At 47.3% G+C, this 22,008-nt stretch overlaps 2 protein-coding genes across 2 annotated transcripts; both read left to right on the plus strand.

Moving 5' to 3' along the window:
• Positions 1-733: 733 nt before the first annotated feature.
• On the plus strand, positions 734-11,428 carry LOC125301770 (pneumococcal serine-rich repeat protein-like). The gene is made up of 7 exons (XM_048254497.1): positions 734-755; positions 3,080-3,516; positions 3,644-8,479; positions 8,631-8,698; positions 8,738-8,900; positions 8,990-9,138; positions 11,044-11,428. Exons 1-7 carry the CDS (start codon positions 734-736, stop codon positions 11,426-11,428), a joined length of 6,060 nt encoding a protein of 2,019 aa, XP_048110454.1.
• Positions 11,429-11,544: 116 nt separating this feature from the next.
• LOC125301771 (mucin-19) lies at positions 11,545-21,460 on the plus strand. The gene is made up of 13 exons (XM_048254498.1): positions 11,545-11,895; positions 11,958-13,017; positions 13,106-13,234; positions 13,321-13,719; positions 13,787-16,153; positions 16,245-16,351; positions 17,519-17,583; positions 17,697-17,899; positions 17,993-18,158; positions 18,869-19,036; positions 19,842-19,909; positions 20,017-20,156; positions 21,081-21,460. Exons 1-13 carry the CDS (start codon positions 11,545-11,547, stop codon positions 21,138-21,140), a joined length of 5,283 nt encoding a protein of 1,760 aa, XP_048110455.1. The 3' UTR covers positions 21,141-21,460.
• Positions 21,461-22,008: the final 548 nt, after the last annotated feature.

Raw genomic sequence — 22,008 nt, forward strand, 5'->3', positions numbered from 1 at the left:
CCAAATTATCTTACTATAATTAAAATAGCCATATGTAATTAGAATACCCCCCCCTACAAACAAACACAAAGGAAATAGCCCCTCAAAATGTCTGTGCACGTCCCTCCCTCTATAGGCTATGTGTCCAATAAAAACATTTAGGATTAGGTGTGTCTGTGTGTGTGAGTAGGTGGGAGGGTTGGAGTGGGGGTGATACCTGTCTGCTAGACATGTGAGTAGGTGTGGCCTGCTTGTGCTTTCACCTCACGCAGCCCTTGTGAAGATGGGCAGGTACATTTGTTCATGTTTATTGCCATCAATGCTATCGTCATTAAGCAGAAAATTATGAGTCAATGCTGAAGGGATAGCAAATAGCAAGTCAATGAACTGAGACTTCAGAAGACTGCTCTGTCCCCAGTGCGCTTATTTCGATAGCAACGTTTGCTCAGGGTGTGAGCTACAGTACATCAACTCTCTTATCCTCATGGGACATGCCTAATTTGACTGCACATCACTATGGATTAAGAGTGTGAAGATGGAGGATATATCAGCATTGAAACAAAACATTTTCAAAACATTTTCAAGTTGATTTCATGACACATTTAGACTTTAAAGTATTGGTGTGTTCAAGCATCTGAAATCATCACTCAATAGTCAAATCCACATTGTTGTGTCTTGGAGTCTTTCAGAGGAAGATAAGATGAAGAATGTCACAGAATTCAGGACTCATTTGATATTATTTATTGTGATGATCATGGTTTCTGCAGCAGATACAGGTAAGAGTGGCATTGTTCAGATATTTCTATGACTCAGAGCCAAGGAAGCGCAGCAATTTTCCATGTTGCGGGCAGATATATATTTCTTGAGGGTTACAGCAACACAAATGTTGGACTGAGATATTAGACCAGTTTGTGGGTGTGAAGGTGCCTGCGGGTTAGTGTAGTGTAATATTTGTTTTTGATCATTTACTGTATATTTTAGTCATTCGATCTTATTTAATCAAAGCAAATTTCTGTTGTTCATTATTTTTTATTATAATACCATGATTAAACCTGGGTTTGTCGAAGTGGTAGCATGACAGTCCAAGGGTGCTGTGGACTATCTTTGATGAGAGAAATTTACCCGAATCACTTTTCTTATTTCATATCAGTTTCAGTCAATACAAATATGAAACATAAGCATACAATCATTTTCAAACAATTCTAACCAGAGCCATATAAAGATACGGCTCTGGTTAACCAAAGATTCTAGAGCGGAGCTTCAAGAACTCTTTGGCTCTAATGGAAACAGCTTTAGTCTAAAGTTTTCCTTCCAACATGTCTCAGTCAAAGTTGATAGGCCCTACTGTATTTCGTCTAAGGATAAACGGCTAACGGCACATGCACTCCTCTGATCTGTTTCAATGAAATAAAAAAATATGAATAATTTGAATGCTATGGTCACCATCATCATATTTTAATACAACATCCACAATAATAATATTGATAAAATAGGGGCCTATCTTACTGTGGTTACTTTTTAATTTGGCTGAAGTGACTTACATCAATGATTACAAGGTGGCCAGTCTCCCCGGAGTAAGTCGGGTGCCTTGCTCAAGGGTACAACGGTGGCAGCCAGGAATTGAATCCACAACTTTTCTGGCTGCTGCATTACTAGCGCAACTCCTTATCCACTAGTGCAGTGGTTCTCAAAGTGTGGGGCGGGCGCGTGGAACAGGGGGACGTTTGTTCTTTTGTGCCTATGTTGTATACACGTTTCTGTTTTGTAAAAGTGCCTTCGAATGGGTGCTTAAGACATGTCTTATATTATTTAATTAGTAAGACAAAACTATGCATGCTGTGCCAACAGATCTTAAGGAAATGTATAAGGGTTTTTACTTCTTGAATATAGTGAAATATTGTGCATTTATCAGTTTAGTTTGTGAATGAATGAAATGAATGCCTCATAAAGTAAGATTCAGATCCACCTAGTGGTCAAAGAGTTGCATTACAGCAGCTGAAGAAGTTTAGGTTGTGCATACCTCTTAGTAATAATGGACACCAGAATATGAGCATAAGTTAATAGATTCCTTTAGAAAAGATCACAAAGAGTCACTACAGTAACACTCCTTACAAGTCTAGAATGTAAACACTGTTTTTAACCTTTAATAATTGGAATCCATTTTATAAAACACAATTGTTGTCGTAGGCCTGCACTGAGACTCATGATACATGCAAACAAAATCCCTATAAAAAACACTTACATTGTATATATTATTTCTGGTTTGTTTATGGTTGTTTGTTTTATATATTATTTCTGGTTTGTTTATGGTTGTCTATATATATATATATATATATATATATATATATATATATATATATATATATATATATATATATATATATATATATATATATATATATACAATGTTTCAGTATTCAGTGTTCAGTGGACACCAGAATATGAGCATAAGTTAATAGATTCCTTTAGAAAAGATCACAAAGAGTCACTACAGTAACACTCCTTACAAGTCTAGAATGTAAACACTGTTTTTAACCTTTAATAATTGGAATCCATTTTTATAAAAACACAATTGTTGTCGTAGGCCTGCACTGAGACTCATGATACATGCAAACAAAATCCCTATACAAAACACTTACATTGTATATATTATTTCTGGTTTGTTTATGGTTGTTTGTTTTATATATTATTTCTGGTTTGTTTATGGTTGTCTATATATATATATATATATATATATATATATATATATATATATATATATATATATATATATATATATATATATATATATATATATATACAATATTCTGTTCAGTATTGCGCTGCCTCACAAAATCCAAATTGATGTTAGTTAACAAATTGGTCATTACCATTATCCACCAAGGCTACTCCACCCGCAAAAGCTAAAAAAAATAAAAAATAAACTGTTATAGCACAAAAAGCAATTATGTCAACCAGCCACAACCTCAGCCCAAGTCACAGAGGCGTCCAAATCAACAACAGTCCAACCGAGCACTTCAGCTTCAGCTGCCACCACCCTGGGGACCACTGGCGTTTCATCTTACAACTTTTGCCTCGCATCCACAACCTCCGCCCCAAGTCACAGAGACTGCAGCGTCCAAGTCAACAACAGTCCAACCAAGCACTTCAGCAAGTTCAGGCTTTTACCATGCAAGGCACCGACTCTTCCACGGGACAGGCAAGACAACTGCAACTACAACTTTCTCCTCCACGGGCTCAAGTACACAGGCCAGCACTACTTCAGCTGCCACCACAGGGACCACTGGCGTTTCATCTGCGGCATCCACAACCTCCGCCCAAGTCACAGAGACGTCCAAGCCATCCACAGTCCAACCAAGCACTTCAGCAAGCTCTGAGAAGCCCAGTTCTGCACCAGTAAGCACTGGCTCTCAAACAACTGGCAAGGAAACAGCAAGTACAGCTTTCGCCTCCACGGGGTCAACTGCACAGTCCAGCACTGCTTCAGCTGCCACCACAGGGACCACTGGCGTTTCATCTGCGGCATCCACAACCTCCGCCCAAGTCACAGAGACGTCCAAGCCATCCACAGTCCAACCAAGCACTTCAGCAAGTTCTGAGAAGCCCAGTTCTGCACCAGTAAGCACTGGCACTCAAACAACTGGCAAGGAAACAGCAAGTACAGCTTTGTTCCTCCACGGGCTCAACTGCACAGTCCAGCACTGCTTCAGCTGCCACCACGGGGACTACTGGCGTTTCATCTGCGGCATCCACAACCTCCTCCCAAGTCCCAAGTCACCATCCACAGTCCAACCAAGCACTTCGCAAGCCAAGTCAACAACAGTCCAACATCAAGCCACCATGGTTCAGCAAGTTCAAGCTTTTTGCCTCGGCGGGGTCAACTGCACAGTCCAGCACTGTTTCAGCTGCCACCACAGGGACCACTGGCGTTTCATCTGCGGCATCCACAACCTCCGCCCAAATCACAGAGACGTCCAAGCCATCCACAGTCCAACCAAGCACTTCAGCAAGCTCTGAGAAGCCCAGTTCTGCACCAGTAAGCACTGGCTCTCAAACAACTGGCAAGGAAACAGCAAGTACTGCTTTCGCCTCCACGGGATCAACTGCACAGTCCAGCACTGCTTTAGCTGCCACCACGGGGACCACTGGATTTTCATCTGGGGCATCCACAACCTCCGCCCAAGTCACAGAGACGTCCAAGTCAACAACAGTCCAACCAAGCACTTCAGCAAGTTCTGAGGAGCCCAGCTCGGCGCCAGTAAGCACTGGCACTCAAACAACTGGCAAGGAAACAGCAAGTACAGCTTTCGTCTCCACGGGCTCAAGTGCACAGTCCAGCACTGCTTCAGCTGCCACCATGGGGACAACTGGCATTTCATCTGCGCCAGCCACAACCTCCGCCCAAGTCACAGAGACGTCCAAGCCATCCACAGTGCAACCAAGCACTTCAGCAAGCTCTGAGAAGCCCAGTTCAGCGCCGATAAGCACTCAGACATCTGGCTCGCCCTCCACCCTGGTGACGATGACCACGCAAGAGGTCGCTTCTTCCACGCAAACGACAGGCAAGACAGCTGCAACTACAGCTTTTGCCTCCACGGTGTCAACTGCACAGTCCAGCACTGCATCAGCTGCCACCACAGGGACCACTGGCGTTTCATCAAGCTCTGAGAATCCCAGCTCAACACCGATAAGCACTCAGACATCTGGCTCGCCCTCCACCCCAGTGACGACAGCCACAGACTCTTCCACTCAGACAACTGGCAAGGAAACTGCAAGTACAGCTTTCGCCTCCACAAGCTCAACTGCAAAGGCCAGCACTAGTTCAGTTGCCACCACAGGGACCACTGATTATTCATCTGCACCAACCACAACCTCCGCCCAACTCACAGAGACGTCCAAGCCATCCACAGTCCAACCAAGCACTTCAGCAAGCTCTGAGAAGCCCAGCTCAGCGCCGATAAGCACTCAGACATCTGGCTCAAGCACTCAGACATCTGGCTTTTTGCCTCCTCCACCCTGGTGCCACGATGACCCCACAAGAGGTCAGCCACAACCTCTTCACAGAGACGACAGGCAAGACAACTGCAAGTACAGTTTTTTGGCTCTCAAACAACTGCCTCGGCCAGGGTCAACTGCACAGTCCAGCACTGCTTCAGCTGCCACCGCGGGGACCACTGGCGTTTCATCTGCGGCATCCACAACCTCCGCCCAAGTCACAGAGACGTCCAAGTCAACAACAGTCCAACCAAGCACTTCAGCAAGTTCTGAGGAGCCCAACTCGGCGCCAGTAAGCACTGGCACTCAAACAACTGGCAAGGAAACAGCAAGTACAGCTTTCGTCTCCACAAGCTCAAATGCACAGGCCAGCACTAGTTCAGTTGCCACCACAGGGACCACTGGCATTTCATCTGCAGCTGCCACAACCTCCGCCCAACTAACAGAGACGTCCAAGCCATCCACAGTCCAACCAAGCACTTCAGCAAGCTCTGAGAATCCCAGCTCAGCGCCCATAAGCACTCAGACATCTGGCTCGCCCTCCACCCCAGTGACGACAGCCATGCAAGGCACTGACTCTTCCACTCAGACAACTGGCAAGGAAACCGCAAGTACAGCTTTCGCCTCCACAAGCTTAACTGCACAGGCCAGCACTAGTTCAGTTGCCACCACAGGGATCACTGGCATTTCATCTACAGCAGCCACAACCTCCGCCCAACTCACAGAGACGTCCAAGCCATCCACAGTCCAACCAAGCACTTCAGCAATCTCTGAGAAGCCCAGCTCAGCGCCCATAAGCACTCAGACATCTGGCTCGCCCTCCACCCTGGTGACGATGACCACGCAAGAGGTCGCTTCTTCCACACAAACGACAGGCAAGACAGTTGCAACTACAGCTTTTGCCTCGACGGGGTCAACTGCACAGTCCAGCATTCCTTCAGCTGCCACCACAGGGACCACTGGCGTTTCATCTGAGGCATACACAACCTCCGCCCAAGTCACAGAGATGTCCAAGTCAACAACAGTTCAACCAAGCACTTCAGCAAGTTCTGAGGAGCCCAGCTCGGCGCCAGAAAGCACTGACACTCAAACAACTGGCAAGGAAACAGCAAGTACAGCTTTTGTCTCCACAGGCTCAAGTGCACAGTCTAGCACTGCTTCAGCTGCCACCATGGGGACAACTGGCATTTCATCTGCGCCAGCCACAACCTCCGCCCAAGTCACAGAGACGTCCAAGCCATCCACAGTGCAACCAAGCACTTCAGCAAGCTCTGAGAAGCCCAGCTCAGCGCCGATAAGCACTCAGACATCTGGCTCGCCCTCCACCCTGGTGACGATGACCACGCAAGAGGTCCCTTCTTCCACGCAAACGACAGGCAAGACAGCTGCAACTACAGCTTTTGCCTCCACGGGGTCAACTGCACAGTCCAGCACTGCTTCAGCTGCCACCACAGGGACCACTGGCGTTTCATCAAGCTCTGAGAATCCCAGCTCAACACCGATAAGCACTCAGACATCTGGCTCGCCCTCCACCCCAGTGACGACAGCCATGCAAGGCACAGACTCTTCCACTCAGACAACTGGCAAGGAAACTGCAAGTACAGCTTTCGCCTCCACAAGCTCAACTGCACAGGCCAGCACTAGTTCAGTTGCCACCACAGGGACCACTGATATTTCATCTGCAGCAGCCACAACCTCCGCCCAACTCACAGAGACGTCCAAGCCATCCACAGTCCAACCAAGCACTTCAGCAAGCTCTGAGGAGCCCAGCTCGGCGCCAGTAAGCACTGGCACTCAAACAACTGGCAAGGAAACCGCAAGTACAGCTTTTACCTCGACGGGGTCAACTGCACAGTCCAGCACTACTTCAGCTGCCACCACGGGGACCACTGGCGTTTCATCTGCGGCATCCACAACCTCCGACCAAATCACAGAGACGTCCAAGCCATCCACAGTCCAACCAAGCACTTCAGAAAGCTCTGAGAAGCCCAGTTCTGCACCAGTAAGCACTGGCTCTCAAACAACTGGCAAGGAAACAGCAAGTACAGCTTTCGCCTCCACGGGGTCAACTGCACAGTCCAGCACTGCTTCAGCTGCCACCACGGGGACTACTGGCGTTTCATCTGCGGCATCCACAACCTCCGCCCAAGTCACAGAGACGTCCAAGTCAACAACAGTCCAACCAAGCACTTCAGCAAGTTCAGCTTTTACCTCGACGGGGTCAACTGCACAGTCCAGCACTACTTCAGCTGCCACCACAGGGACCACTGGCGTTTCATCTGCGGCATCCACAACCTCCGCCCAAGTCACAGAGACGTCCAAGCCATCCACAGTCCAACCAAGCACTTCAGCAAGCTCTGAGAAGCCCAGTTCTGCACCAGTAAGCACTGGCTCTCAAACAACTGGCAGGGAAACAGCAAGTACTGCTTTCGCCTCCACGGGGTCAACTGCACAGTCCAGCACTGTTTCAGCTGCCACCACGGGCACCACTGGCATTTCATCTGCGGCAGCCACAACCTCCGACCAAATCACAGAGACGTCCAAGCCATCCACAGTCCAACCAAGCACTTCAGAAAGCTCTGAGAAGCCCAGTTCTGCACCAGTAAGCACTGGCTCTCAAACAACTGGCAGGGAAACAGCAAGTACAGCTTTCGCCTCCACGGGGTCAACTGCACAGTCCAGCACTGCTTCAGCTGCCACCACGGGGACTACTGGCGTTTCATCTGCGGCATCCACAACCTCCGCCCAAGTCACAGAGACGTCCAAGTCAACAACAGTCCAACCAAGCACTTCAGCAAGTTCAGCTTTTACCTCGACGGGGTCAACTGCACAGTCCAGCACTACTTCAGCTGCCACCACAGGGACCACTGGCGTTTCATCTGCGGCATCCACAACCTCCGCCCAAGTCACAGAGACGTCCAAGCCATCCACAGTCCAACCAAGCACTTCAGCAAGCTCTGAGAAGCCCAGTTCTGCACCAGTAAGCACTGGCTCTCAAACAACTGGCAAGGAAACAGCAAGTACTGCTTTCGCCTCCACGGGATCAACTGCACAGTCCAGCACTGCTTTAGCTGCCACCACGGGGACCACTGGATTTTCATCTGGGGCATCCACAACCTCCGCCCAAGTCACAGAGACGTCCAAGTCAACAACAGTCCAACCAAGCACTTCAGCAAGTTCTGAGGAGCCCAGCTCGGCGCCAGTAAGCACTGGCACTCAAACAACTGGCAAGGAAACAGCAAGTACAGCTTTCGTCTCCACGGGCTCAAGTGCACAGTCCAGCACTGCTTCAGCTGCCACCATGGGGACAACTGGCATTTCATCTGCGCCAGCCACAACCTCCGCCCAAGTCACAGAGACGTCCAAGCCATCCACAGTCCAACCAAGCACTTCAGCAAGCTCTGAGAAGCCCAGTTCAGCGCCGATAAGCACTCAGACATCTGGCTCGCCCTCCACCCTGGTGATGATGACCACGCAAGAGGTCGCTTCTTCCAGTCAGCGACAGGCAAGACAGCTGCAACTACAGCTTTTGCCTCCACGGTGTCAACTGCACAGTCCAGCACTGCATCAGCTGCCACCACAGGGACCACTGGCCATTTCATCCACCACAGGGACCACTGAGAATTCCACAACCACAACCTCCGCCCAACTCACAGAGACGTCCCAAGCCATCCACAGTCCAACCAAGCACTTCAGCAAGCTCTGAGAAGCCCAGCTCACACCAGTAAGGCACTCAGACACTGGCTCTCAAACAACTGGCAAGGAAACAGCAAGTACAGCTTTCAGCCTCCACAAGGTCAACTGCACAGTCCAGCACTAGTTCAGCTGCCACCACAGGGACCACTGGCGTTTCATCTGCACCATCCACAACCTCCGCCCAACTCACAGAGACGTCCAAGCCATCCACAGTCCAACCAAGCACTTCAGCAAGCTCTGAGAAGCCCAGCTCAACCAGTCAGCACTGGCTCTCAAACAACTGGCAAGGAAACAAGAGGTCGTTCTTCTACAGCTTTAGTTTTTTGCCTCGGGGTCAACTGCACAGTCCAGCACTGCTTCAGCTGCCACCGCGGGGACCACTGGCGTTTCATCTGCGGCATCCACAACCTCCGCCCAAGTCACAGAGACGTCCAAGTCAACAACAGTCCAACCAAGCACTTCAGCAAGTTCTGAGGAGCCCAACTCAGGCGCCAGTAAGCACTGGCACTCAAACAACTGGCAAGGGAAACAGCAAGTGACAGCTTGACCTCCACAAGCTCAAATGCACAGGCCAGGCAAGTTCAGTTGCCACCACAGGGACCACTGGCATTTCCTCCACAGGGGTCAACTGCACAGTCCAGCACTGCTTCAGCTGCCACCACAGGGACCACTGGCGTTTCATCAAGCTCTGAGAATCCCAGCTCAACACCGATAAGCACTCAGACATCTGGCTCGCCCTCCACCCCAGTGACGACAGCCATGCAAGGCACTGACTCTTCCACTCAGACAACTGGCAAGGAAACCGCAAGTACAGCTTTCGCCTCCACAAGCTTAACTGCACAGGCCAGCACTAGTTCAGTTGCCACCACAGGGACCACTGATATTTCATCTGCAGCAGCCACAACCTCCGCCCAACTCACAGAGACGTCCAAGCCATCCACAGTCCAACCAAGCACTTCAGCAATCTCTGAGAAGCCCAGCTCAGCGCCCATAAGCACTCAGACATCTGGCTCGCCCTCCACCCTGGTGACGATGACCACGCAAGAGGTCGCTTCTTCCACACAAACGACAGGCAAGACAGTTGCAACTACAGCTTTTGCCTCGACGGGGTCAACTGCACAGTCCAGCATTCCTTCAGCTGCCACCACAGGGACCACTGGCGTTTCATCTGAGGCATACACAACCTCCGCCCAAGTCACAGAGATGTCCAAGCCATCAACAGTTCAACCAAGCACTTCAGCAAGTTCTGAGGAGCCCAGTTCTGCACCAGTAAGCACTGGCACTCAAACAACTGGCAAGGAAACAGCAAGTACAGCTTTCGTCTCCACAGGCTCAAGTGCACAGTCTAGCACTGCTTCAGCTGCCACCATGGGGACAACTGGCATTTCATCTGCGCCAGCCACAACCTCCGCCCAAGTCACAGAGACGTCCAAGCCATCCACAGTCCAACCAAGCACTTCAGCAAGCTCTGAGAAGCCCAGCTCAGCGCCGATAAGCACTCAGACATCTGGCTCGCCCTCCACCCTGGTGACGGCGATGACCACGCAAAGAGGTCCCTTCTTCCACACAGAAGCGACAGGCAAGACAGCTGCAACTACAGCTTTTTGCCTCCCACGGGGTCAACTGCACAGTCCAGCACTGCTTCAGCTGCCACCACAGGGACCACTGGCGTTTCATCTGCTCTGAGAATCCCAGCTCAACCTCCGATAAGCACTCAACATCACAGAGATCCCACCCCAGTCAACAACAGTCCAACCAAGCACTTCAGCACTGTTCAGCTTTTACCTCCCACAAGGGTCAACTGCACAGTCCAGCACTACTTCAGCTGCCACCACAGGGACCACTGGCGCCATCTGCAGCATCCACAACCTCCGCCCAAGTCACAGAGACGTCCAAGCCATCCACAGTCCAACCAAGCACTTCAGCAAGCTCTGAGAAGCCCAGTTCTGCACCAGTAAGCACTGGCTCTCAAACAACTGGCAGGGAAACAGCAAGTACAGCTTTCGCCTCCACGGGGTCAACTGCACAGTCCAGCACTGTTTCAGCTGCCACCACGGGCACCACTGGCATTTCATCTGCGGCAGCCACAACCTCCGACCAAATCACAGAGACGTCCAAGCCATCCACAGTCCAACCAAGCACTTCAGAAAGCTCTGAGAAGCCCAGTTCTGCACCAGTAAGCACTGGCTCTCAAACAACTGGCAGGGAAACAGCAAGTACAGCTTTCGCCTCCACGGGGTCAACTGCACAGTCCAGCACTGCTTCAGCTGCCACCACGGGGACTACTGGCGTTTCATCTGCGGCATCCACAACCTCCGCCCAAGTCACAGAGACGTCCAAGTCAACAACAGTCCAACCAAGCACTTCAGCAAGTTCAGCTTTTACCTCGACGGGGTCAACTGCACAGTCCAGCACTACTTCAGCTGCCACCACAGGGACCACTGGCGTTTCATCTGCGGCATCCACAACCTCCGCCCAAGTCACAGAGACGTCCAAGCCATCCACAGTCCAACCAAGCACTTCAGCAAGCTCTGAGAAGCCCAGTTCTGCACCAGTAAGCACTGGCTCTCAAACAACTGGCAAGGAAACAGCAAGTACTGCTTTCGCCTCCACGGGATCAACTGCACAGTCCAGCACTGCTTTAGCTGCCACCACGGGGACCACTGGATTTTCATCTGGGGCATCCACAACCTCCGCCCAAGTCACAGAGACGTCCCAAGTCAACAACAGTCCAACCAAGCACTTCAGCAAGTTCTGAGGAGCCCAGCTGCACCAGTAAGCACTGGCACTCAAACAACTGGCAAGGAAACAGCAAGTACAGCTTTTGCCTCCACGGGCTCAAGTGCACAGTCCAGCACTGCTTCAGCTGCCACCATGGGGACAACTGGCATTTCATCTGCGCCAGCCACAACCTCCGCCCAAGTCACAGAGACGTCCAAGCCATCCACAGTCCAACCAAGCACTTCAGCAAGCTCTGAGAAGCCCAGCTCAGCACCGATAAGCACTCAGACATCTGGCTCGCCCTCCACCCTGGTGATGATGACCAAGCAAGAGGTCGCTTCTTCCACATCTCAAACGACAGGCAAGACAACTGCAACTACAGCTTTTGCCTCCACGGGGTCCACGGGATCAACTGCACAGTCCAGCACTGCTTCAGCTGCCACCATCTCGGACCACTGGCCATTTCATCAACCAAGCACTTCAGCAAGCTGGGCCAGTCCACCAGTAAGCTGGCTCTCAAACAACTGGCAAGGAAACACAGTACAGCGTCCACAACCACAGTCCAGCACTGCTTCAGCTTCCACCCCAGGGGACTACTGGCCATCAAGTCAACAACAGTCCAACTGGCAACAGTCAAACAGCAAGCAAGTTCAGCTTTTACCTCGACGGGGTCAACTGCACAGTCCAGCACTACTTCAGCTGCCACCACGGGGACCACTGGCGTTTCATCTGCGGCATCCACAACCTCCGCCCAAGTCACAGAGACGTCCAAGCCATCCACAGTCCAACCAAGCACTTCAGCAAGTTCTGAGAAGCCCAGCTCAGCGCCGATAAGCACTCAGACATCTGGCTCGCCCTCCACCCTGGTGACGATGACCACGCAAGAGGTCGCTTCTTCCACGCAAACGACAGGCAAGACAGCTGCAACTACAGCTTTTTCCTCCACGGTGTCAACTGCACAGTCCAGCACTGCATCAGCTGCCACCACAGGGACCACTGGCGTTTCATCAAGCTCTGAGAATCCCAGCTCAACACCGATAAGCACTCAGACATCTGGCTCGCCCTCCACCCCAGTGACGACAGCCACAGACTCTTCCACTCAGACAACTGGCAAGGAAACTGCAAGTACAGCTTTCGCCTCCACAAGCTCAACTGCACAGGCCAGCACTAGTTCAGTTGCCACCACAGGGACCACTGATATTTCATCTGCAGCAACCACAACCTCCGCCCAACTCACAGAGACGTCCAAGCCATCCACAGTCCAACCAAGCACTTCAGCAAGCTCTGAGAAGCCCAGCTCAGCGCCGATAAGCACTCAGACATCTGGCTCGCCCTCCACCCTGGTGACGATGACCCCACAAGAGGTCGCTTCTTCTACGCAGACGACAGGCAAGACAACTGCAAGTACAGTTTTTGCCTCGACGGGGTCAACTGCACAGTCCAGCACTGCTTCAGCTGCCACCACGGGGACCACTGGCGTTTCATCTGCGGCATCCACAACCTCCGCCCAAATCACAGAGACGTCCAAGCCATCAACAGTCCAACCAAGCACTTCAGCAAGTTCTGAGGAGCCCAGTTCTGCACCAGTAAGCACTGGCACTCAAACAACTGGCAAGGAAACAGCAAGTACAGCTTTTTGTCTCCACAAGGTCAAATGCACAGTCCAGCACTAGTTCAGTTGCCACCACAGGGACCACTGGCATTTCATCTGCAGCTGCCACAACCTCCGCCCAACTCACAGAGGCGCCCAAGCCATCCACAGTCCAACCAAGCACTTCAGCAAGCTCTGAGAATCCCAGCTCAGCCCATAAGCACTCAGACATCTGGCTCGCCATCCACCCCAGTGATGACAGCCATGCAAGGCACTGACTCTTCTTCCACACAACTGACAGGCAAACAACTGTAAGTTCAGCTTTTTACCTCCACAAGGTCAACTGCACAGTCCAGCACTGCTTCAGCTGCCACCACAGGGACAACTGGCGTTTCATCTACAGCAGCCACAACCTCCGTCCCAAGTCACAGAGACGTCCAAGCCATCCACAGTCCAACCAAGCACTTCAGCAAGCTCTGAGAAGCCCAGTTCTGCACCAGTAAGCACTGGCTCTCAAACAACTGGCAAGGAAACAGCAAGTACAGCTTTCGCCTCCACGGGGTCAACTGCACAGTCCAGCACTGCTTCAGCTGCCACCACGGGGACCACTGGCGTTTCATCTGCGGCATCCACAACCTCAACTGCACAGTCCAGCACGTCCTTCAAGTCAACAACAGTCCAACCAAGCACTTCAGCAAGTTCTGAGGAAGTCAACAACAGTTCAACCAAGCACTTCAGTAAGCACTGGCACTCAAACAACTGGCAAGGAAACCAACAAGGAAACACAAGCTTTTACCTCCACAGGGTCAACTGCACAGTCCAGCACTTCTTCAGCTGCCACCACAGGGACCACTGGCGTTTCATCTGCGGCAGCCACAACCTCCGCCCAAGTCACAGAGACGTCCAAGCCATCCACAGTCCTACCAAGCACTTCAGCCAGCTCTGAGAAGCCCAGTTCTGCACCAATAAGCACTGGCTCTCAAACAACTGGCAAGGAAACAGCAAGTACAGCTTTCGCCTCCGCAGGCTCAAGTACACAGGCCAGCACTGTTTCAGTTGCCACCACGGGCACCACTGGCGTTTCATCTGCAGCAGCGACAACCTCTTCCCAAGTCACAGAGACGTCCAAGCCATTCACAGTCCAACCGAGCACTTCAACAAGCTCTGAGAAGCCCAGCTCAGCGCCCATAAGCACTCAGACATCTGGTTCGCCCTCCACCCTGGTGATGACGACCACGCAAGAGGTCTCTTCTTCCACACAGACGACAGACAAGACAACTGCAAGTACAGCTTTTACCTCAACGGGGTCAACTGCACAGTCCAGCACTGCTTCAGCTGCCACCACGGGGACCACTGGCGTTTCATCTGCAGCAGCCACAACCTCCGCCGAAGTCACAGAGATGTCCAAGTCAACAACAGTCCAACCAAGCACTTCAGCAAGTTCTGAGGAGCCCAGCTCGGCGCCCGTAAGCACTCAGACCTCTGGCTCACCCTCCACCCCGTTGACGACTGTCACTCAAGAGACCACGGGAACCACCGATGTTTCATCTGTAGCAGCAACAACCTCAGCCCAAGTCACAGAGACGTCTAAGCCAACAACAGTCCAACAAAGTACTTCAGCAAGCTCTGAGGAGCCCAGTTCGGCGCCGGTCAGCGCTCCACAGGCCGGCACTGCTTCGGCTGGCACCACAGGGACTACTGGTGTTTCATCTGCCGCAGCGATGACTACAGCCCAAGTCACAGAGACGTCTAAGCCAACAACAGTCCAACCAAGCACTTCAGCAAGCTCTGAGAAGCCCAGCTCAGCACCAGTTAGCACTCAGACTTCTGTCTCACCCTCGACCCTTGTGACGACGACCACGCAAGAGACCACTTCTTCGACGCAGACGACAGGCAAGACAACTGCAAGTACAGCTTTCGCCTCGACAGGGCCAATTCCACAGGTCAGCACTACTTCAGCTGAAACCACGGGGACCACAGGCATTTTATCTGCAGCAGCCACGACCTCAGCCCAAGTCACAGAGATGTCCAAGTCAACAACAGTCCAACCAAGCACTTCAGCAGGCTCTGAGGAGCCCAGCTCGGCGCCAGTAAGCACTCAGACATCTGGCTCGCCCTCCACCGTGATGACTACTGCCACGCATGAGACCATGGGGACCACTGGCATTACATCTGCAGCAGTCACGACGTCAGCCCAAGTCTCAGAGACGTCCAAGCTAACAACAGTCCAACGAAGCACTTCAGCAAGCTCTGAGGAGCCCAGTTCGGCGCCGGTAAGCACTCAAACCTCTGGTTCGCCCTCCACCCCAGTGACAATGTCCACGCAAGGCACTGCCTCTTCCACGCAGACGACTGGCAAACTAACTGCAAGTACAGCTTTCGCCTCCACGGGGCCAACTCCACAGGCAATCACTGCTTCAGCTGCCACCATGGTGACCACCGGCGTTTCATTAGCGCCAGCCACGACTGAAGTCACAGAGACAGGACGCACGTCACCTCACTCAGCGAGCACAACTAAGGGGCCTATTTCCACACCAATTGTTTCTCAGTCTACATCTTCAACATCTCTCACTTCTACAACCTTTCCTCTTCCTGTCAGTAGCTCGACTACTAAAACTTTGATTACATCAACCCAATACTTTACATCGCCACAATCTCATCACTCAAGTCCCTCATCTGATGTTCCCACATCCACAAGTTTCACATCACAGACACATCCAACCACACAATTCTCAGAACCCACTAGTTCAAGTCAGTCACAGACTTCATCCACCAGAGTCACAAGTGCCATACCGACCGTCTCAGAAACGTCACCTGGAATCATTAGCACTTCCAAAGTCCCTCTTCACACATCCACTTCAGTGCAGTTCTCCACATCATCTTTTCATCCAACATCTTCTGATGCTACAACTACTTTGGTAACCTCTGGACAGTCCCACACCCAGTTCCCAACAGTTACCACTCAAAGTACTCCACCACCACAAAATTCGTCTGTCACCTCAACCTCACACTTAACAACAACACCTGTGTGTCCAGAGGAGGAATGTCAGTGTAATGGCGCACCATGTTCTTTCAATGCTACGTTAGGAAAATGTCAGTGTGACTGCAATGAAGATCTCACCTTTGGGAGCTCTTGTCAGTATGGTTTCAATGAAACCAATGTGATATTAGGTGAGTACTGCTGCTAAATTCTTAAGTATCCCAAATCTGGTTGATAAAATTGCATTTATTTTGTGAATTATTTAATTTTTTTTTTTTACAGATAATAATGGAATTCCACCAAGGAAAGCAAAATTTTCACTGAGAATAAGGGATTTCAATTTGACAACCTCAGATAAAGCAGCTCTTATTGAGATTCTGGAAGAAGAGGTGTGCATGCTTACACTGTTATCACATTACAGTTTTTCTCAGTCGCTTTGGTGCTTTTCTCACATCACTATTAACATTTGCACAGCAGTTAGTGCATTTCTCAAAACAATTAGTGCAAACTGCAAAACCTAGTGGATGACCTGCAAAAGCACGTCACTTGCTCAAAATGGATAGTCCATTCCTCAAAAGCACGTATTCATGTCAATGAAACTGTCAGTGTCATCAAAATTAGAAGTCTTGACACCATCGTTTATGAACAAGATAGTCAAATGGCTTTGTCATGTTTTCATTATGACAGTTCTCTCAGTGTTTTCCAATGCAAAAAAAGGTCAGAACTCGGTGACACTACCTGAACATGCTCAAGACAGCACTATACAGCACTTGCACAGCCATTTAAAAACTACAGTAAAGTTACACATTGCTGTAGTTAGGTGAGTAAGTGAGTACAAGACACTGAATACGTACATTTTTACTGTATGCTCTTTGCAATTCTACAGCATTGTGACAGTTCAACAATTTTGTATGTAATGACTCAAGCAATGAAATGAAGACTATTAGTTTTATTGGGAACGACTATTCAGCATTCATAAGTATAGTTCATTTTGACTGACATGACATAAGCAAATGATAATGTTAAAAAACAGCAGAGAATTGTATGAAAGCAACTGATACATGTCCAAAAGTATTTGCAATTTGTTCAGAGGAAGGAGAAATTGCTACTATGATGTGCACAAATGACTAAATGTTGTGGAGGTTGAACTAATAGTTATGAGAATTTTCATTCTGATCTGAAAAAAGCACCAAAGCGACTGAGAAAAACTGTAAACATCGCGCCAGGTGTTTGTGACCATTATATCCCCCAGAGACAAATAAATACTATTTTGTGATTGGCTGCCAAGGAGGTAGTAACCAAGCTAACTACCCACCATTATCGCTATCAATTACCAAAGAAAGTCGTGCAACAAACTGAACAAATCAACTGAACCTTTGTGTGCTATAATCCATGACTATTGCATACATACATGAATGGCATAAAGGGGATAAGTGGGATAACAGCCTGCACATGGTACCATATGGCCATTATCCCAAATGCCATTATTCATAATAATGATGTTTCTGATGTCTTGTGATTTTATGTGATTAATATGCACCTTTTTCTTGTTGAAGCTCACACCTCTTTTCCGACAAGCTGATCCTCTGAGTTTCCAGGACTTCAGAATATTCAGATTAAGGTTGAATGTTTTTCTAATGTCACATTTCAGCTTTGAGAATTCCTCATATACCGTATGAATCCATTGTAATGTTGCTTTTTGTCACTGATTTGCCCATTTAATTTTTTATCCAGGCAAGGAAGTATTATTGCAGATGGTGTTGCACGATACAGGTATCACAACAATGAATCACAAATAAACTTCCTTAATGAACAGTTGGGATCAAAATTAGAAAGTGTTGTAACTCAACAAGGTGATTTCAAAAACCTGAGTGAAGCTCTTGGAAATGTTGCCATTGAAGATCCAACACTCACAATGGCAGATACTGATATAAAGAGTAAGTGAACCAAGTAACAATTCCACTTCATTTGTGCATTCATCCATGTATAAGCTATACTGCATATTTAACAGTTAAATGTATTTTTTGTAGACCTTATGGATCTGAGGCCATACATTTCCTGCCACATAGAATTTAGTAACTACTCAATTGAGATTTCCGAAGGAGGCTGGAAATGTGTAGGATCTTGTTTTACAAATCCCGGCTACTGTAATCAACATGGAGAGTGCTTCAATAAAAAGAGTGGGCCAGTTTGCCAGTAAGTAAATTGGTGGTGGTGGGGGAATGAGGTTCAGGGTTGGTGGTTGGTTAGAAAGGAAAACAAAACATGCATGAGGTGCCAGATAGTATGAATATGGGTGAACTAGTATACAGTAGTAGAAATTAGTAGAAGTAGAAATCTTTTTTTTATTATGTGTATCATTACTCTGTAATCTTACTGTATCATGTGTATCTCACTAATCAATACTGTCACGATACTGTTTTTGCCCACAATAACAATCATGATTCAGGAATTATGTAATCCCTCACACATTACAAAACATTAACCTATGATATATCAATATAAATGAAGAAAAAGACAAAACAAAAATAACTATGAATGTATTCACTGCATTTCACGACAGATTAAGTACTAAGTGCAGTTTAACTTAGTACCTCCTAAAAATCTACAAATACTACAAATGCATATTTTAATGTTTTCTGGACACATTTCAGTGTTTATGCTATGATGTTTATGCATGAATTTTATTTTTAGCAAAAAATATCAGTATTTAGTGGCAGCGTTGTGATAATGTATTACAAAAAGAAGTCATATGACATATTGCTGTGTTGACATTTTGTCCCATCCCTATTTCATACCCTGAATAATTTATTTTTAAACATTTTAAATTTGGCTGAAATTTTAAGAGATCCCAGGAACCTGAAAAAGTCTCACTAGGCATTCTCTTCCTATGTGCTCTCTGCCAGGTGTTTTGAGTCCTTCCTTGAGTCATACTATGGGCCGCAGTGTGATCTATTTCGCCGGGGAGTAGGATTCTATGCCATACTCTTTGGATGTCTGTCAGCAGGCCTACTCTTGCTCATAATCATTGTAATTGTCATTGTGGTTCTACGTAGAGGCCATGGCAGATCATGGTACGTTTTGGGTTACGATTCAATGCCCATATTCTTCTTTGTTTTCCATAATGGTCACCACCTCCAATGTCTTGAACTGTATGTCCACTAGTCACTTTACATTTGTCTTCTGCCTCACTGTTTGCGTGCTGTATTAGCACATATGCACAACCCCTCCCTCCATGCCACATACATTCTTGCACTGTTGCACTGTTTGACTTACTCATTTGCACCATCACCATGACACTCATTTACACAGAGCACCTTACCTTACCTTACCTTATGCACTGAGAACCACAGGCTCAGTCCCTGCTTCAGTCATTGCAAGCACACCTGATTGATTATTCACCCACTATGTGGATACTGTTTTTTAGAATTGATTTTGATTAAGTTTTATTTAGTATAATTTGTATTTTGTATATTTACTATATTCTTTATCTTCAACAGTCCTTATTGCTTAGTTGTGTTTTTTTATATTATATACTTTTAATTTCCCCTAGGGATCAATAAAGTATATCTATCTATCTATCTATCTATCTATCTATAATGATAAATAGAAATATCTGTAGGACTCCTATATTACTGATATCTATCTTACTGATCTAAATATGATGTACTGTCCAACAGTAAGCCAAAAATAATAATTGTAATATTCCTACAATGTATTATCATTCATACATGATCATTCAAATATTTTTCACATTACAATACATTATATTATATATTAATAAACATACAGAATTACAAACAGACAGCACCATAAAATGAAAAGAAATGAAACATTTGGAATACTATGTTTAACTGTAAAACTGTTTCTGCACTAAAGGTTTGCAGACAAGAGGCTCACAAGTTTTGAAACCTTTGACGATGACGTGTTCAACTATTCAAATAGAGGTCTGTAATTTTATTTCTATATTTGCATTTGGTACATCTAAAATGATTTGTTAATTATTCATGTGTGATGATAAATTATGCATGTGTGTGTGTGTTTGTTTTTACAGGACATTATAGAAATTTTCTGGTTCGACTTCCAGGTAGACAAGATGGAGTGTACAGTATTGAAAACGACGTGTCTGTGTCAGATGAAATAAGCCCTGGAGTATTTCGGCCGCGCTTAGATCTGGTTGACACAACATTCGATGTAAGTCCTCAGCTATCTGTACAATTTCCTCTGCCTAGTAGTGAAGGCTCATATATTACTTCTATTTCAGTAACAGTTGGAGTAAAAACTCTACTGTCCTGTTGTTGGTGGCGTTCACCACTTGCCTACATACCAGAGCCACTGTCCTGCGCCACTCACCTACTGTCTCATGCCACTTGCCTACTTACCTGCACCACTTTCCAGGTCTATTGCGTTCCACACCTCTGTTCCATGCCACTTGCCTAATGTCCCATAGTGGGTCCCGTGCTATTCTCCTACTGTCTTACACCACTTGCCTACTGACCCACGCCTCTATCCCGTGCCACTTGCCAACTGTCCCACACCTCTGTCCCGTGCCAACTGCCAACTGCCTCTCTTCCATTTTCACCATCATCATAACAACAAAGTCCTTTTAGGCAAGTCCCTCCACTCGGCGGCCATATAACAACGCTTTTTGGGCACTCATCGGGCATTCTATTCAGCAGAAATGTGTGTGCGCAAGGCTTCACGACAATAATCTTGCTCCAGCGGCGAGTTCACATGATTGGCAAAATGTCTTCACAACACACCATATGATTGGCTCAATGTATTCACCTCACACCATATGATTGGCTCAATGTATTCACATGTCGACGATTTGCCGAGGAAGGGGTAGGATATGTGTAGACAAACTAACCCCATGCATTTCTATGGAGGAATTTTTGAGTGCTGTGTCTCCTCATTAGAAAGTCTCTGATAACAATCACACAGATACAGTACTTATTGACAGGTGTATAAAATACTGGTGTGTGCATGCATGTACACTGTGCGCATAAGAATGTGCATGTTAGTGGATGGCTGGATGTATGAGTTTATGGAAATACTGACAAGTAAACACATACAACTAGAACGCCTAAAACTAATTTGGTCTCATATTACTTACAGATGAGGATAAACCGTCCAAACGTGAGGATATCAACTATGAATCAGATGTCCAAAAACTAACAGGGACATGAAGAACTTCAACCTAAAGCATTGATGCCAAAGACACCTCTATGTAACCTCAACATTATATATATATGTATTACATAGCCATAATTATTCTGGTCTAAGGTAACTACTAATACACAGCACATATTTATATTTAATTTATATTACTCTAAACAACCTTCTGTAAACCAACTGTACTGTCTACGCTGCACTATATTTCTTGTCCTGTTTATGCACCTGTCTACTTTTTTGCACTACTGGTTAGATTAAAACTGCATTTCTTTGTTATTGTACTTGTACTCTGCACAATGACAATAAAGTTGAGTCTAATCTAATCTAATTATTATTACTGCAATTGTCTAAACTTTAAACAACTTCTCTCTCAGTATTTCTCTCCTTGACACACTTGAAAAACTGTTTTGGTAATGCACTATAAAAGTCTTTATTACTGTTACAACTAGGGATGTAACGGTATGAAAATTTAACCTCACGGTTTTCGGTATTATCACGGTATTTCTAAAAGTGTGTTCAATAGGTTCAGAAAGCACTGATAGGCCTATACAAGCTAAACTAGTTTCAAAAAGTTTCTTCATGTTTAATTGGCTATATGCTTATAGCTAAACTTACCCTACCATAACTTGGAGTTTGCTTTTTCTGTTATTTGGATCCAATGAGTGAGACCAAAGTAAGCGTTTGAAAAAAAACTTTAGGCTCCTGTATTGTCCTCCTGATAACGTGAGTGGAATGGATTTAATGTGGACGCGAACATAAAAAGATGCAGAGTGGCTACATGATACAGTGCACATTTTGCGGTGAACATGTTCCGCCTTTTAAAATCAGGTGTAGCCTAATCCGAATTGTAGTTAAAACCATCAATTAGACA

Source organism: Alosa alosa, chromosome 10 (genome assembly GCF_017589495.1).
Source record: "Alosa alosa isolate M-15738 ecotype Scorff River chromosome 10, AALO_Geno_1.1, whole genome shotgun sequence".
NCBI classification, from domain to species: Eukaryota; Metazoa; Chordata; class Actinopteri; order Clupeiformes; family Clupeidae; genus Alosa; species Alosa alosa.